This window comes from Dipteris shenzhenensis, chromosome 8 (assembly GCF_047967505.1).
Source record: "Dipteris shenzhenensis isolate YYH24624 ecotype China chromosome 8, Dip_SZ_1.0, whole genome shotgun sequence".
Taxonomy (NCBI): domain Eukaryota; kingdom Viridiplantae; phylum Streptophyta; class Polypodiopsida; order Gleicheniales; family Dipteridaceae; genus Dipteris; species Dipteris shenzhenensis.
The window spans coordinates 3,756,914-3,775,676 of NC_141603.1; the positions used below are offsets into that span (position 1 = coordinate 3,756,914).

Genomic DNA, 18,763 nt, shown 5'->3' on the forward strand with positions numbered 1-18,763 from the left:
GAAACAATAAGGTGATCACTTAAGGGAATATTCCACACCCATAAAATAAAAAGTAAAAATAAGTTAAGGGAAACAAATTGATAAGATTTACCAAGTTAAAATAATTAATATAAGATAGAAAATAGATTTGAAAATCGTTAGCTTTCAAAAACTAAGACCATATTAATTACCATGGAAGTAATTGTTAAAACACCATAAATCAAAGGAATCCCAAATAACCAAGAACAATTACCTAAGGAAACAAAGAGATATAGAGAGGAACAATTACCTAAGAAAACAACAAGGAAAAAAGAGAAACCATACAATGGAAAATAATCTAAGAGAATAAAAAATAATAAAAATTTAAAGGAAATCTTTTTAAAGAAGAAACAAGGAGAAAGTATTTAAGAAAAAGTAAAAATTTGAGGGTTAAAATGAAGATAAAGATATAAGGTTAGGCATAAGGAGAGGTAAAGAGAGAGAGAGAGAGAGAGAGATGACAACAGACTTCTCAACGAGAGAGACACCGTGACCAGTGGCAAGTGGCTTTGGCAAGCCGGGCTGACGCAACAAGTACCAAGCTTGCCACGAAGGGACAGAGAAGGCTTTGAGAGCAAGTAAGGTGAGCGTAAGGCACGACAATATGAGATGCTAGGCTAAGAGAAAGATAAGTCAATGAATCAAGTATGTGAGCAGAAGCAAGGGGTGGTGAAGAATCCGTCTTACTATGAACTTTTAAAGTTGGAACCTGCTCGCAAGAACAAGGGCGCTGGCGACTCAGTGCTGAGTAGAGCCTAAGGTCATAAGGCCCACAGAGAGCTAGAGGTTAGAGTAGAACTAAAAGATGTAGGATTGCCAGACAACAATAACTGAAAGAGAAAGTAATCAATGAGTAACAGACCGAGAGCTTATAAGTTCAAAGCAGCCAAATTAGCAAGGCGATAGCTTGCAAGTTTTGAACGAGGGGCTTGTCACAAAGACCCTGTGATCGGGCAACCAGAGATTATTACGAGACGTGAGCATGAATGGCACGCTTCAACGAGTCATCAGAGGCCAAAGGCACTGTCTGGGGATTGAGTGAACGAAATGGAACACATGTGATATAAGCACTGAACAGGACGGAGGGACGTGAAGAATATTGGAGCAGCATCAGAGATGATGATGGTGATGATATCCCTTGGAAGGACAGATGTGGCCCAGAGGACCCCATACGTACGTAAGCACATTCTTTCACCTGTTTACACCTCACCCCTATGTTTGAAAACATGTGTGCCTGCAGTCCCGCTACATATACACATGCTTGCATTAGCAAAGCTTGTCCACTTGAATCTAATTTATTAAATTAGTCTCTTGTAGCACCTTACTGCACAGCAGTGTGTACTTTCAATTGAAATGTATGTAAGATAAACATGCAAGTCCATGCATTAACACATGTTAGGGAGCATATCAATGCTCAATACAATCTCTTAGCGCATCTATCCCATGTAAACAACGAAAAGCTTGGAGGAGCCGAAAATAGGTGTGATCTGGAGATTCCAGAATAGGTTAACCCTTTGTAACTGCTCCCGGAGCACAAAATAGGCATGGATTTGGAGATTCCGGAATAGGTTAACCCTTTGAACTGCTGCCGAATCCACAGGCAGGCATTTACAAAAATAGGTATGGGTCTGGAGATTCCGGAATAGGTTAACCCTTTGAACTGCTGCTATATCCATAGGCAGGCATGCAACAGACTAGGGGTAACAACTTCCTCTCAAATTAAAGAAGAATGCTCCTCCAGAAATTGTCACTGCTCAAATCTTCCCATGCTCCTGAAAGTACAAACACCTTCGCAATTGCAGCAGACTATGAATTCGTTTAAGAAGCTAAAACATGATTTGTAAAAACAGTCCACCGACATGGCAAATAAAGAAATTCTATTTGTTTTATTGGGATGGGGGCGGGGGATTTAACAAAATTTTCTCATCCTATGACACTAGGGGTTACAAATACTTAAGAGCTAGGCAACTAAAGAAGAAGGAAGGCTCCTTCAGAAAATATCCCTGTTCAAATCTTCCAGCACAGACTCTGCATGCTCCTAAAGTTACACAGACACATTTGCAATGGAAGCAGACTTATCAATTCGCTTAAGAAGACCAGCAATCACCTGCACAATTGTGCATGAGTTAGAACATAACCAGGAAAATATGGAGTTATTGAACCGCACACCACACAAAACATGTAGCCTACTTGAAATAATCAATCATACAACTCCCAATACCTTCCCAGGCCCTAGCTCATAGCTGTTCTTAAGCCCTTTTCCAAGAAGTGTCTTTAAAGTGCTTTCCCATTGGACGGGAGAGGTAACCTGCAGGGAACAAAATAAGTGTTACAGAGAAGTTTGAACATTACCAAACCTGCACTTCTTAAAGCTAGCTCATATGGAAACGGACATAAACAGACATATTAAACCAGCTTCTAGCTCTCCAAAGATTCAGACCCTTCTTACAATCTCTCTATAGAGATCCTAGCCCAGTTCACACAAAGTCCCATTCACGGATGGCAGCATCTGAGCATCTTGAGATATTCGGATGTGCCCAGAGTCTCTCTCTCTCTCTCTCTCCCCCCCCCCCCCAAAAAGAAGGAATGGGAATAAGAGATAAGGGAATGGGTTTGGGGGGGGGGAGAGGGGGGAGGCGCGGGGGGGGGGAGGGCAGCAGAGAGAGAGAGAGAGAGAGAGAGAGAGAGTTGATTTATGTTCTATGAAAAAGGTGCTAGTAAGAAAGGGGAGAAACTAGCTGCCTTGCAGACTAGATACCAGCAACCAGTGCGGAGGACTACACAACCAATGGATTCCTTGACCCCTAAGAATGTAAAAGACACTCGCAGAACAAGCCTTGCAAAAACGATGTAAGATGGAGTGTGATTTGTTTGCATTGTGTGAACCCAAAGACAACACTGCCTCCGCAAGGATTTGGCTAAAGCAAGCTGCTCTTTATTTTCTAACATGATAATAGAGCCCCAAGCGAGACTCACAAGTGTGTTCTGCCCAAAGGTGGTGAGAGCTTTGCCTGAAAGGAAGGTGACCTCAAATCAGTTTGCAAAATTCAATCTTTACTCAACATCTGAAGGACAAATACCTCTTGAGTGAAGGGTCGCCCAGATTCAGGTACGTGTGCAAGTATGGAATACAAGGTTTGTATCCGTTGCATAATGTAGTGTCCATTCCAGAATCTTCATTCCAATGGCTCTAGTCAAAATTTTGGAGATGCAGGCAACTGGGAGGAAGCAAGTACCTGCTTTGGAAAGTGAAGATATGGAGCCACATTGTGGCAAGGAAGTGTTGAACATGACAATAGGAGGGGAGCTGAAACCCCATCCCACAGTGGAGGCAACGGGAAAGGTAGCATACCCTGCAGATCCAGATGAGGAAGAAGGGTGGAAGGAGAACCATACTGAGGCACCATCAATGATTATTGGAACAATGGCAGATGTGGTGATTCTGCACACTCAGTTGATGGATACAGTCAAACAAGCATGGGACATCATGAAGGACCTGTATGAGATGAATAACTCTATGAGAATCCTCTAACCTCTAGAGCCCATTGTTCACCATGAGGATGGACGAGGGGGATACTGTGCAGAGGGGCTGGCAGTGTTGGGGATTAGCAGGGTGGCTGGCAGTGTTGGATATTAGGATCCTTTTGTCCCACTTGTAAGCCCCCAGATGAGGAGGGATATGGTATCAAGATAGGATTGGGGGCATCAGGTATGGATGCCGCATCGGTAGATATAGGTGGAGGGAATCACCCACAAGATAGCCACGTGGGCAGCACTGTAGGCTGCCATGTAGACCGGCAAATAGTTCACTGTTAGAGGAGGGCAGGAGCTCTCAGAAAAGTGCTGATTTGTAGGCTGGTACAGCAAACAGTACAGAAACAGTACAGAGGATCTGCAGGGCCTGGAACACAGGAAAACATGTGTGGCTGCTTTTTGCAGGACTGTGCAGGAACTGCCAGAGACAGACATGGCGGTAGGCTGCTGCAGAAGAGGCTGGCAAAGGCAGTACACAAAGGAGGCATAGTAGAAGACAGGCTGTTGCGGTTGCAAGAGATGGACAGTTGGCTGCAGCAGAGCTGGAGCAGGAGCCAGCATCACAGAGGCTGCAGAAAAGAGCTTTATATAGGCATGAACAGGTTGGCAGAGCCACAAACCAAGTCGGCTGGTCTGTGGAAGATTGGTTAGCTGGTCGGTCTGGTTACAGACTGGAGGCTTCCCAGCCCCCTATAAAAGGTGTCATTGTGGGGGGCAGAGAGTAGTTCAGTCTCTGGGCATTTCACCGTACTCCCGTGTGCACATCAAGGATCTACTGGACAGCAGAGGAGTGGACGAGTGTAGCAGCAGAAATTCTCACACATAGCTCTCACTGAAAGCGGCCTTTACATCTTGGGAGCAGGTCTTAGTAGAAGAGCACATGTCTGCGAGAGCATGCTGTCCAAGGAATGCGCACTACGAAACGTCACTGAAGCTCACGGAAGAGCACACAACCAAAGGAGTGCAACGACAGAAGTAGGAGCAGAGTTTGTGCTCACCATAGAGCTTCACTGCTGCATGTTTTGAGATCTCTGGTGAAGCCATCTGTGAGATTGTTTGGCTCAGTTTTCGCTGCGTGAAGAAACTAGCCAAGGGAGTAGGCGTTGCTAGAATGGGCTGCAGAAGAGGCCAGCAACAGGCCCATCAAAGGGCAATAGGTGCACCTGGTCAGCCTGGAACAGGCCGGCCAGTAAGCAGGTCGGAAGTACAGGGTTGAGTCGGGTTTACACTAACCAGGGTAGGCCAAACTGGGTCAGCAGACAGACTGTCTTGTCAGCCAGCTTGAGGGGCTTCCAAGCCCTGTAAAAGAGCCACCATTTTGGGAATCCTGACAGTTAAGCAGTCACCTCCTTGGGTGCAGATCTTCACAAGGAAGAAAAGTATCAAGGAGGGAATAGGAGCAGCATTCGACCAATTTGTGGAAAAGAAAGCAATTCAGTAGGGGCACGGCTCTTCAAACCACATAAGCAGTTGCACCAGCAAATCTTTTAAGAGTACCACACGAAAAAGTCACCTATCTCAGAGTATACTAATCAAATGTTGAAACTAGTGACATTCTCGACTTTCCTAATTTATTGCACAAATCCCAACACTAAGGAAATTTTGTAAAGATCCGAAAAACATACAAGACACGTTTCACATGCTTCTATAGTTCAGGCTTCAGTGTGTAGATCATCACAATTCGTATCTGAGAATGTTTCACAGCACCATAATTGAGCTAACCTATAGCCTCTTTTGTTTTGCATGCCACATCAAACTACAACGCTTAAGGAAAGGTATTGTCAATACAGCAGTTGACCAAAAGCTTCTTTAATACAAAAAGCACCAATCCAAGCCTGGGGGAGATGATATGATGCCAGTTTACAGTTTTAAGCATTTCAGTCTGCAAAGGGGCTTTAACACTAGCTTTCCAGATATACTTCAAAAAGTTATAGTGAATCGCTGCAACACCTGAGTAACTTGCAGTATAGAACTCGGATATTATGTCTTCAAAAAAAACACCTAAACAAATTTCCAATTTGCTCACTTGTTGAGAAAGGATTCTCTTGATTATAGCAGGATCAGAGTGAGGCTGCGCATCCACATTAGAAACAACAGGGATCCTGGGAACCTTGAACTCAGTTTCTGCCAAAGCAGCCTCCAACTTTGGCACAGCTGAACCCATAAAATGTGTGTGAAAAGCTCCTGCTACTGCCAAGCGAACCTGCAAGAGAGAAAATGTCACCGGTCTCAGCTCTCAGCTCTCTGAAACACCTATTCCCCAGCTTTATCCATTGCTAAACTGTGTTAATCTCCACTTTTCCATTGAGTTTATCTTGTTTGCAGAATTGTGGTAGGATAAAGAACATCATACCACCATTCGGGCTTTGAATGACTTTGCCTTCGCTTCTACTGCTTCCACTCCCTTTACTCCACCTGAGACTACGTAGTTCCCCTGGACAAGAAAAAAAATTTGCTGCGTGTTACATCTCAAATCTGCCAAGGTGACAATATTCTCAATTGAAAACAACTCATCAACTAAGGGGCATTTGTTATGGAAATCATACTGTGCAAAGGTAGTTAGCGATTTGCACTCTCTCCTCTTCACTAACTTCGGCATTCGCAGCATCACAAAGAGCTTGAACCTTCTCTGTATCCAATCCTACTACACTGGCCATTGTTCCCTTTGTAGAATCAGCAGCTGCCTGTATTTTTAAGCAAGCCAAATGACAATTTTATCCATCTCAATAATCCAGCAAATCAGTTGTCACTCTCATACAACCACAATCAAGATCAAAATCAGTTGTCACTCTCATACAACCACAATCAAGATCACAGAGGTCATAGGTATACCTGCATGGCTTCCCCCCTCAATTTCACAAGTTTGAGGCCATCTTCAAAGCTGAAAAGAGAAAAGCATGTGTCCTTAGCACAAATTAATTCACTGCCAACTACCGTGAAATAAAGCCAACAGTACAGGAAACATGCACTCAACAAATCTTCAATTCAAGTTCCTAACATGTAGATGTTTAAGTCAAGCATAATGGAAGGAATATCTTGAAGGGTATGATGTAACTCGGAAATTTCAACAGAGTAAACAGTGGTAATACTAAATCGTCTTGTACTAGTACACTCTTACAGCATCCAAAGAGCACTCTGAAATTCGAAGTTTCTACATGCAAATGAAGAGAACCTGAAAACTTCCGCAAATGCAAGAGCCGTATATTCTCCTAAGCTTAACCCACAAGTTACATCAACAGAATCAATGATAGCTTGACCTCCATTGTCAGCACGCAAGGCCTCAATGGCTGCCAAACTAGCCACATAAATTGCAGGCTGCAAAACTGAGACACTGTTAAATCCCAGCTGTTGTGCACAATTATTGATAGTAAAGGACAATTAAACAAATAGAAAGACAGAAAAATCAACTCAGTTTTAAACTTAGCCAGCTATTTGATCCAAACTATGATACCTGGCTAATGACAGTTGAATCCAGTTTTTCTTTTGGTCCATTGATACACACATCCAGCAAATCATAGCTATCTCCAAAGCAATCTCCAACCAGTAAGCCCAAAAGTACAAGGTCTATGATTCACAGCAGTACACAAAGACTGAAGGTCAACAATACAACTAAGGGGAATTTCCATTAAAGCCAGACAGAAATTACCCAAGAATTTCACTGGCTCTGCCAAACATTTCAAGAGCAACGGACACCTTCTCTGCTTCTTTCCCCATTCCCACTGCTTGTGCACCCTGGAAAATGTGAAAACTCTGAAATCTGAGTAACATGCTAAAGTTCTCATAACACCTCTCTCTCTCTCTCTGTGCGTGTGTGTGTGTGTGTGTGTGTGTGTGTGTGTGTGTGTAAAAGCTCGCCAGCCGGCACTGTCAGGGGCACTACGGGTTTGAAGCTGGACCAGAGGCATGATCCGAATTGGGATATGATCTCTTTGGGGACCTCCTGCTTGACCCAATGTCGCTCCCTCAACAGAGTCCATGCTGCTACCTCCAACTGCAAACGGCGACCTATACGGGTCATGTAACAGAAGAAAGCCACCTCCTCCACCCTGTCAGAGTGCCCTACTCAAGCGGGCCACAACCACTTCCATGGATCCCACTGAATGTCCATAGGAGCCAATGTGCTCCCTCCCTGTCAGAGAGAACCGTATCCAAGTCAATGATCTAGTTCCTGTGCAGCCGTCCCACTTGCGATAGGATACGAGTCTGAATTTCTAGTTGCATTGTCGTGCCAAATGCATCATGATGCAGAAATTGCAAGCCTGAAAGGCTAGACGAGGATTGGCCTCTCTCCCATTGCTGTGAATTATGGCATGAACAGTGAACCCAACACCTCTCCAGGCCTGCTAACTGATGGATAGTGCTCATGGTGTAATGAAGGGGGGAAATAGGCTAATTTAGAGGCCCTTTAGGGGGATTTTAGGTGGGACATGTGGAGGGACTATATAAGTCTCCATCCACCACTCATTGTAGCACCTTTTGATGTGACATCTAATCCTATCACTCCCACCTCCTTCATCCTACGTGCTGCTTACACTCTTTCCCTCCTATCTCTCTCTCTCTCTCTCCTCTTTCTTCTCCCCTCTCCTCTTCCCGCTCTCCTGCCATCTCTAGCCTTCACCAATTCAGCCCCTATCCCCTTCATTGCATTGGTATCAGAGCTCCTTCCTAGGGCCCTGTTCAGATTCAGCTTCAACGTCAAGTGACAATCCCACGAGGAATTGCAGGCTGCAACGCAAATCTGTCGACGCCAAACTCTGCCTAGCCCACAGCCTACGTGCGCTCCCGAGCGTCAGCATCAAGCCGGGCACAACGCCAAATCCTACCATGAGCATTGACCTACTAACAAACGATGAACGTGAGCAAGAGGGGTAGAAAATAGGACCAGCAGCATCGACCTACTACCCCCCCTTTCAAATCTAACCGGACGCCTTCAACTACCGTGATCATGTCATCGACCCCCCCTTCCATGACTCCATCTGCTCATGTGACCTGTCGTCGACCGACCTTCCTCCCGTGGCCCGTCGACAGCCATTCCCGAATTCCATCCCAAATTCCAACCCATCTCGTCAGCTTCCATGACTCCATCTGCTCACGTGATCCGTCGTCGGCTGACCTTCTTCCCATGCCTTGTTGCCACCTCCTGCTACGCCCACACCTTCCATTGCCTACCCAGAGCACCTCAGCCCACCGCCTGGCTGCTCCACCGTGCAGTCACTAGCATCGCTGCCAGTTTGTTGTGCCAGTGAAGACACCTCCCCGCGCCGCTCAATCTGCCAGATATGCCACGAATTTCTGCCCGTGTGCTGCTGCTCCTACATGCAAATATTAGGTGATGATTATTAATTCTTACGTTAGTCTAACCCTAGGTTAGTTAGGTCTAGTTCAATTAATTTACGTTGGGTTAGGTTTAGTTAGTTAGGTCGGTTAGGTAACTGGAGGGTTAGGTTAGTGGTTAAAGCAATCAAGGGTGAATTAAGTTTTACTGGGGTTAAGTTATACTAACCAAAGGGGTTTTAGTGGTCCTACCTGTCTTACCAATCTTTAGGTTAGGAGTCCTAAGTGTCCTAGGTGACTTAGGGGACCCCCCCCAAAAAAAAACAAAACAAAGAAAACTCAGAATTTTCCAGCCTCTTTAAGGGGTTTTCCACAGCCCTATTTTGGCTCATTCGGGCCCCGTTTTGAAGCTTCTTCAACAACCTTTCTTCCAAGCCTCTCCATCGACCTTTTCGTGGTTCCACACACTATCTAAAGTGCTCATTGCAGCAGGGAATTGCTGTCCATTTCTATTTGCCTACATTCAAGCTCCTCTCTCCAGGACCAGTCACCATGCCACGGAAGTGTGCCCCTCGTGATATATTGCATTACAATGATGAGGCTGCTCGGTATGAGCAAGTGCTTGCCACAGTGATTGCATCCACTGGTACAAAGGTCCTTCCACTCAGCCTCTCTCTCTTGCATCCCGGGAAGCGCAAGCAACACAGACATAGTTTTCGGATGCCCTTTCCTCTATGCTCGAGGGTTTCCGCCAGATGGGACAGGAGTTTAGCCAACAGCTTACCACAGCCATGGCTATGCAAGAGGCCGCTCTTACCCAGATAGGACAACGGATTGGGTCAGTAGATCACATCTACCATTGCAACGCAGGATAAGGGTAAGCAGCCCGCACCCCAGCATGGGGATCAGTCAGATAGCCATGATGAGTTCTCGGGTCCACGCAAAGGATTTATTGCTGATGCACGCCATGCCTATGAGCATGTACCCCAGCATGGGGATTACACTGATTTGGGAGATGCTTTTTATATGCCGCAAAGCACTTTCTTTACGGATACGAGGCCGCCTTTTGGCTCACAGTTTCCTACTTCTACGCAAGCTGTGGGTCGTCTATACTGGGCTGACCTTTGGGTATGCATTCATTCAGTACTGCACCCGTGAGCGTGCTTGATTCTGGTTTTGGGTTACAAGGCAGCGGGGAAAGAGGTCATCCCTCTTCTCAGGCTTTTACCACACCATCTTTTCATAGGGATGCCTTTGGAAGGCAGACTCAGCCAGGGCTGCATGTTTCTATGCTCCGTCAGTGAACAACTTTAGTCAGACACAGCCCATGCATCAGGTTGGTGGTGTTACTACGCAGCAGAATGCTGTAAATCGGCAACACGTGACCAAAGACGATATGCTCTCAGATGCCTTACGCTCTTACAGAGCCTTGCCTGAGGAAGTGCGGGATGAGATCCCCTTTCCTCGGTATGTGAGCCTTAAGCGTGAGGATGCCCGACATTCTGGTGGATACTATATGCCGTATGCAGCCAAGGATGTGAAGGATAAGCTCTCGGTGCATAAGTTTAAAGGGGACACTCGCACTCCCAATGAGTTGGAGGAGTGGCTCACGAAGCTGGAATATATATATACCTTTGTAAGACTAGAATAAGTCCAATCATACAAATTTAGATTTTTTGTTGTTCTAAAGATAAAAAATCTATAAAGAATATAAAAGAGAAAATTAAAGAGAAGAAAAAAGAGATAAATAAAAACTTTTATGAAAAACAAAACGTAAACAAAAGGAGTGGCTCACGAAGCTGGAAGACTATTTCCGCTTCTACCCCAAGTCTGATGAGGAGCGCATCATTTTTACAGGTATGCATATGCAGGACTATGCCCACACATGGTGAGGGATCCGCCTTAGAGACACCCTTCAAATAATTGATGATCACCACATTCGTATCCCCACTCGTCTTGGATCAATACTTGGCTGAATTATATGCCTTGTCACAGACCAGTACGGTCAGATTCGATATTTGCCTAAGGCAAACAATCATGGTCCTTGACATAACTTACAAGATCTTTAAGACCACTTGGCTACCTCCTGGTACGTTGTATACTACTACTGCTTTCACAAAGGATGCATGGGAAATCTTTAGCAACTAGTCCATAACATTCTATGGGTTGGCACACACAACACTAGAGTTCAGGTGGCTTTGCAGCAGGCAACATTCTTCCCCAGTCTAGAGGAGATCGGGCATTATTGCAGAGCAGAGCCCTTGTGGACAAGCTGATCGTATGGGGCCTCTTGGAAGCTTTTATTAATCCTCAGGCTTCGGGAGGCTTTCCCTGTTTGTGCAGGACGTATCTAAAAAGGGGAAGCTGCTGCATTTCATCCACGGGTTAAGTCCTTCTCTAGCTGCAGATGTGAAGGCGCATAACTCAAACTATTGAGAGGGCAGCCCAGCTGGCAAAGGTATTTGAGCCGAATATTCCAGCAAGTATAAGAGTGGAACGGGCAGCATACATGGTGCTGCATGTGAGGCTGAGAAGAAGCCTAAGATGGGTGACTCGCATGACAAAAAATTTGCAGCAGCGCCCTTTCCAAGGTTTCCAACTGTTTCAAGTAGTAAAATGCCCTATGCCATGCCATACAGACCATCATATGCCAAGCCGGGAACTAAACGTACTGCTGGAAATGAAAAATCAGAAATTAAGCAGTATACCAGGGCCATAATGGACAGTAGAAAAAAGGCAAACTTATGCTTTAAGTGTGGCGGGAAATGGATGCTTGAGCATTGGGATGTTTGCAAGATGCGGAAAACTGGTTCAGCCAAACTCAGTATGATCGTTGAAATCTCTGATGATGAGGAATTGGTTGATGCCACAGATTCAGTCAATGCCTCTCATGATCAGACACAAGATCACATGATGCGGATGAGGCATGAAGGGGATTGATTTCCCTTTTGATCCGGGTGGTGCAACTGGTCATGGTATTCATGATGTCATCACTAGACATTCATCCCACTCGTGGCATGCGAGGTCGTAGGCCTACGTCTTTTCTTATGGAGCATCAGGTTGCTAGGGATTTTCATGCACATGAGGATTCTCGTGGAAATGCTCTTGTGGACGAAGAAAAAATTTATTGGGATACCCAGCCAACACTTTATACCATCTCTATTCATGCCTTGTTGGGTGCCAAAAGTGCTGAAACTATCAGATTGCAAGGGATCATTAATGGCAGGCCTGTTACCGTGTTGGTGGACAGCGGTAGCACTCATAATTTTATTAATATCAGAACCTTACAGAAGGTGGCACTGATTGCTACCGAAATCGATCGGGGGCTGAGAGTTGAGGACCGAGGTGGCAAATGGACAGCACATGATTAGCAGATATAGCTGCCAAGATGCAAGGATCAAGTTCTTGGATGATTATGAATTTGCAGGTGATCTCTTGGCATTGGATAATGGGCCCAATCGATGCTGTCCTAGGCTGTGATTGGCTGAAATCCTAATCAGCATGGACTCAAATGCCTTGTCACTCAGCTTTGTTCACAGGGGAAGATCTATAACATTGCATGGTATTGCAACCCCTAAATTGCAGGTCATTTTAGCGAAGCATCTAGCCAGAGAGCTCCAGAGGGAGTGTGCCATCTATGCACTGAATTCAGGAGGGTAGCACTTCCCATGTTGAGGATGATAATATGCAGAAATTGCTCTCAGAATTTACAGATGTGTTTGCTGATATGCCTTCACAGTTGCCTCCACGAAGAGATGTTGATCATGCCATAGTGCTTGAGCCTGGTAGCAAGCCAATTAATAAGGCTCCGTCCCGTCTCTTGAATGTAGAACAAGAAGAAGTGGCCACACATGTGCGAGAATTGCTTGAGAAGAATTTTCTCTCTCTTAGCACTTCTCATTTTGCATCCCCAGTGCTCCTCGTGAAGAAGAAAGACGGTTCATACCGCATGTGCATTGACTACAGAAACTTGAATAGGGCTACTATCAAGAACAGGTTTCTGATCCCTAGGATAGATGACCTGTTGGAAGAACTCAAGGGTGCTCAATTTTTCACTAAGATTGATTTGAGGTTAGGCTACCATCAAATCCGAATGACAGAAGGAGATAAGCACAAGACAACTTTTCGCACAAAAAGAGGTTTCTATGAGTTCAAACTTATGCCTTTTGGATTGACCAATGCACCGGCTACTTTCCAGGCACTCATGAATAAGATTTTGCAGCCTCTTCTTTACAAATATGTGCTGGTTTTTTTTAATGACACCCTCATTTACAACAAGGACAAGCAGGAACAAATCAGACATGTCAAATAAGTCCTAGAAATCTTGAGATTGCATCAGCTTTATGCTAAAGCCATCAAATGCACTTTCGTGGCGGAAGAGGTTGAATATCTTGGCCACATTGTGAGCAAGGATGGAATTCGGGTGGATCCAGCCAAGGTAAAATGCATCAGGGACTGGCCACAGCCACAAAATCCCACCCAACTCAGAGGCTTTTTGGGTTTGGCTTCTTTCTACAGGAGATTTATTAAACATTTTGCCAAGAGGGCAGCCCCTCTCACTGACTAGTTGAAAAAGGATGCTTTCAAACGGTCAGGAGAAGCACAACTCAGTTTTGAGGACCTCAAACATGCCTTGAGTAATGCACCTGTATTAGTGTGCCCTGATTTTTCACGCCCTTTCATCGTGGAGGCGGATGCAAGTGGCAAATGCCTGGGGGCTGTTCTGAGACAGCAACATGGCGTTATAGCTTTCGAGGGCAGAAAATTTACAGCCAAGGAATTGGACTATCATATATATGATCAGGAAATGCTGGCCATACTACATGCTTTCGAGAAATGGCACCACTACCTATACGGTAACAGGATTAAGGTTAAGACGGATCATAGGACACTCCAGTACTTCCTTATGCAGCACAATTTGTCCATGAAGCACAAGAGGAGGTTGGCTGTTACGATTTTGACATTGAGTACAGGAAAGGGAAAGAAAATGTGGTTGTTGATGCTTTGTCTAGAATGTGGGCTTGCAGTCTGTCTGCCGTTTCCACCATCTATCAAGATTGGATTCATGAATTCAGGAAGTATATATGCAGAATTCGAAGGCAACTCCCATATTTCTGGAATTACAGGAGCCTTCCAACCAAGGGCATGCTGAATTTAAGTTTCATAATGGGCTGTTGTACTGCAAGGACAGAATTTATCTTGAGCCAGATTCAAAGTATAACGGCTGGTTTTGCAGGAAATGCACTCATCTCCTATAGCTGGACATGCTGGTATCACTAAGACATATGAAAGAATCAGACAAAGTTTCATCTGGGATGGCATGTGGAGGGATGTGGTTAAATATGTCACCGAATGCTTGCCTTGCCAACAGAATAAGGTGGACAGCCAGCTACCCTGCAAGTCTCTTACAGCCTCTCCCTATTCCGGAAGGCAAATGGACTCATATCGCTATGGATTTCATCACAGGGTTGCCTTCTACAGAGAAGGGATGGGATAGCATTTATGTGGTGGTGGACAGAATGACAAAACAGACTCATTTCATACCCACTAAGACCCGGTATTCAGTATCACAGGTTGCTTGGCAAACATCCTCTATGCCCCGGAGTGCATCGTGGGTTTCAGAGACCATGTGCTCAGAAACAAGATCTACATAGAGTATCTTATCAAATGGCAAGGTCTCCCTGAGGATGAAAATTCATGGCAGCCAGAAAGCATTGTCCACCAGGACTACCCCTATCTCCTTTCGGGCTGATTAATAGTTGCTGTTTGCTGCACCGTTTGGACAGCCAGGATGTAAAATTTTGTGGGCAAATTCTATGGGAAGGGATGGCTGGGGAAATGGGCTAATTTAGAGGCCCTTTAGAGAGATTTTAGGTGGGACATGTGAAGGGACTATATATAAGTCTCTATCCACCACTTATTGTAGCACTGGTTGATGTGACATCTACTCCTATAACTCCCACCTCCTGGAAAGCAGAGATGCTGTTGGAAAACATGCCTCTAAGCATGTGTCCTAGACTCCACACCATGTAAAGGAGGACCGACTCCACACCATGTAAAGGAGGACCGACCCTGTATCCCCAACTGAGAACACAAGTCATCATCTAATGAGAGAAGTACGAAATGCAAGAATCCCTTGGGAAAGATATATCCATGTTCAAAAGGCACATAATATGCAGAATAACAACCAGCTCCCACAATCTAGAGGTGAAAAAAGGTTGATGGACTAGACAAAGAATTTAAAGGGATGCGAAAATCTGTAAAAACTGCCCAACAAGGGAAAATGAAAAATGAAGAGCACTGTACAGCATACATGCATATCACGGAAAAGTACAAGGGACAGTACAGCAGCAATTCCCTCAGCCTGAGAGTCCTTGAGTCAACCAGCCAAGAAAATAGGTGCATATCTGAACAAAATTTTGGGTGGCCAACCAGCTGGTCAAGCACATACAAAACTTAGGAATTTTCCGACATTATATCAGATGGATGTAAAGGCTATTATCGTTTTCTTAGTCCCGTAGATCTTGTAGGGTCTCAAACGGACTTTATTACAATCATATATCTAGATGAATACAAGAACATGCCCAAAATCATCCTCTAAAAACACAACACATAGTAAAGTTTCAATCTCATGATAGTCACTCATAAGGTTCAAAACCATAAACTACATCAAGCATAGCAGGGACTAGCTACTATGAGATTCCCATCGACGCCATTAATGGCCAACAATGGATGTAGACCATAGTATAGGCATATGCTCTCACACATAAAATCCACACAACCACACTACTTGAGCATCCATTCATACAAAGGTCTTTAGGGCAGACTCAGCCGTGACAAAGGCTAGCACTAAGGACTTTAATACAATCATCTCTCTCTCTCTCTAGCAGCTCAGGGTGATCAGAGATGTTGGACGCACGCACATGCGGGTGGTTTGAGAGATTGGGTTTTCATTTAGGCAAGGTGCCACCTTCCAGTACAGCATTGATGCTCCATTTGTCTAGTTCCGGGGCAACGAATTCAACCCAATCCTTCGGGAGGATCTTCTACAGCTACACACATTCAGGACCTGGCTAGCACAAGCGGAGCTCCTTGTGAAGCTCAGTTTCTACCGGGACCACTGCTTGCACATTTCAACAGAGGGTTTCATCATCCCACCAGGGTACACCCAGATCCATCTACCACATTCACTCAAGATTGCCCTTGGACAATTATGTGTCATTGCACCGACTCCATATTGAGAGCGGGTGCGCAGAGGCGATACCCACGGAGAGTCGTATCTGCACATTGTGTGAGCGCCATGAGGTGGAGTCAGAGGAGCACTTTCTTTTCTGTTGCCCACTCTACTATGAGATTTGTGGATGATACCATTGCCTTTTTAGAAACGGATTCGAGGGCCTCTCCAGACTCCTCCTATACCCAGACCAGAGATGCCTAGCAGCTTTTATTCACGAGGCGGTCCGCATAGAGATTGTCTCATCAGCTCGAGGAGACAGGAGCAAGGGACCGTCCCCGGCCCATCCCAGAGTACGATCACAGAGTTCTTCCAAGCAAAGCAGGTTGCTATCTCAATAACAGTTAGCAGGAGAGGCAGAGGCCCTAAGACCAAGACGCGACACACCAAGCAGAGGACAGACGCACAGATCACACTCACTGACATCTCCTCTCTCTTCAGACCTGAGGTGCAGCCAACCAAGGTTACAGTGGCGCTCGTCAGACTTTAGATAGCGGCCAAGGGCACGACAAGTTACTCACCCAAATAGCAGACAACAATCCATTACAAGCTTCTTGCATTCATTGCCTAGTCCGCTCGGGTGTATCTTGATGTTCTATATGCCTATTGTATTGTACTGGATCAGACTGTCTCTCCAAATGAGTATGATGACGCCAAGATGGCTACATAGGTTTATGATGGACATGTACTATGATATCACTGACTATGTCTACACAGTTTTCTAGCATGGGTTAGGATGCTCGCTTAGCAGCTCCACCTTTTGCTCATTGTATCAGGTTTTTCTTCAATCTCATAGACCCATCAGTCTTTAGCAGACTTTAATAAACTCTCTCTCTCTCTCTCTCTCTCAAGCAGCACGCAGCCTATCAGTGAGGACACTTTTGTATTCAGTTTTGGAACTATATTTTCTATATCATTTGGTTGCCTATCTGGTTGTCTACTACAGATCTGTGTGTAGTTTTATTCATGCTTGTGTTCACAAGGAGAGTAGAATCTTAGACAGTGTGTGATCTGGTGGGTTATCACCCCTTTTCTAACAGGTTGCTGCACTTTTTTGATCCTGTCCTCATCTTACTGAATGCAATTGAATGGGAAAAACACCTTGTGTTAAAAGAATTGCAATTCAAGTTTTTAATCTCTTGACGAGCCATTACCATTTTCAATCCACTATAGGAAGATCTCCTGTATGACCGAGGGCATGTCCTTTGATTTGGCTATGGAGAGTGGCATGGTGATTCCAGTGACTTCTAGTGGCTCTGCCTGTTAACGCTCACAAATAATCGTTGGTATTTAGGTTCATGGATCGTAGTCGCTAAACATAAAACCAAGAAAAGCAGCCGAGGAGCCTTCATCACATCCTAGTCAGCATATTGATTTCCCGCGAATGGCCGCAGAAATGTTGCACAAGTATAGCTCCGGCTAGTTGTATTTGTTGCTAGTGTCAACGCATGTACAGCATATGCAATACAAGAACATGCCTAGAACACCTTAAGCCGATCACGCAGCACTTTCTTTTATTAGTCAATATACTTAGAAAAGTTCCCGTTGCTATATTCAAAGCTGTAATTTTTAAGAACGGTCAACGAGCTCAAACTTCATCGAAGTCATGAACAACAGAGGCTAAAAGATGATGGATAACAGCCCACCTGGCCTGGGAAAAGAAAAGCACAGCTGGCCTTATAGTCTGCAAAACGGGTGTCGGTAATAGAAGCATCTGTGTTTACAGTGACACTCATGCGAACCCTAGGTGTTGAATGAATCTGACGCCCCCATAACAGTTGCTGACGGTGCTCTTTGGAGAGGCGGCCGCGTAAAAGGCTGACGGGTCTCGGCTGAAACGCAGGGACAGAGGAAAGAAAATTCTCCATGGCAGGGGAAGACTTTGCAGCTGTGAGAGCGGCCATCACTGAGCTCGCCATAGACTCTGCCTAGCTGCGTCTTTTCCGTTCCGTGCTGCTTATATGTAGGCGTTTCTGTTTCTCTACAATGCAGCTAACGCGCCCAGCTGATGGAGGTCGTGGCCAATTCTGTCAAGAACGCATCAGTGACAGCTCTGATCCAATAGCTCAACTGCTTTCTCAGAAGAGAACTGAACTCAGTCTACGACCACCTTATGGTTCCTGTGAGAGAGAGTCTTTGATCTGATTCAAATGCTAACTCTGTAGCAAAGACCTGCGAGTTGTCTGAAATTGAAGCTCCACAAGTCGGGCATGCAAGACACCACGCGCTGGCTACGGGGGCGGAAGGTCCAAAGAAGAGACGACGGAGCTTCCCACATCATCATGTTGTAAGGTGTCCTCGGGTAGTTGGCATTATAGTTTTGTATTGTTCATTAACAAGGGTGTGTTTGTATAGTTCTGCCATTCGCAGCTCGAGGCTCATGTCCAGGTTCTCCATAGGAGGGGACTCTTCTCGTTCTCCATAGGAGGGGACTCTTCTAGAATGCCGACCATGCTTACGTAAGGGCGGGGGCGGCAACGCTGCTAGCAATTTGGGAAGTCCGTAACGGAAATATTTTCAGGCACAAAGTGCAGGTGGGTTTTTGAAACGCAGCCCTAGTTGCGGTTACCAAGGCGTTCCTCAAGGACTTTGCCCATACTCTGGATAGTTCTGATCCGATGGTGAGCCACGCGGGCCAAATTTTGTACCGGTCTCTTTTGTTACCATCTCTTTAATATATTCGGCATTTCCTTTTTATTTTTT

General features: G+C 45.3%; 1 protein-coding gene across 1 annotated transcript; it reads right to left on the bottom strand.

Annotated features, from left to right (window-relative positions):
• Window positions 1-1,887: 1,887 nt before the first annotated feature.
• On the bottom strand, window positions 1,888-18,499 carry EMB3147 (Acyl-carrier-protein S-malonyltransferase). The gene is made up of 10 exons (XM_087378106.1): window positions 17,707-18,499; window positions 7,199-7,284; window positions 7,004-7,070; window positions 6,725-6,867; window positions 6,385-6,433; window positions 6,099-6,236; window positions 5,906-5,986; window positions 5,579-5,755; window positions 2,240-2,326; window positions 1,888-2,125 (listed from the first exon to the last, which is right to left on the bottom strand). Exons 1-10 carry the CDS (start codon window positions 17,977-17,979, stop codon window positions 2,063-2,065), a joined length of 1,164 nt encoding a protein of 387 aa, XP_087234232.1. The 5' UTR covers window positions 17,980-18,499; the 3' UTR covers window positions 1,888-2,062.
• Window positions 18,500-18,763: the final 264 nt, after the last annotated feature.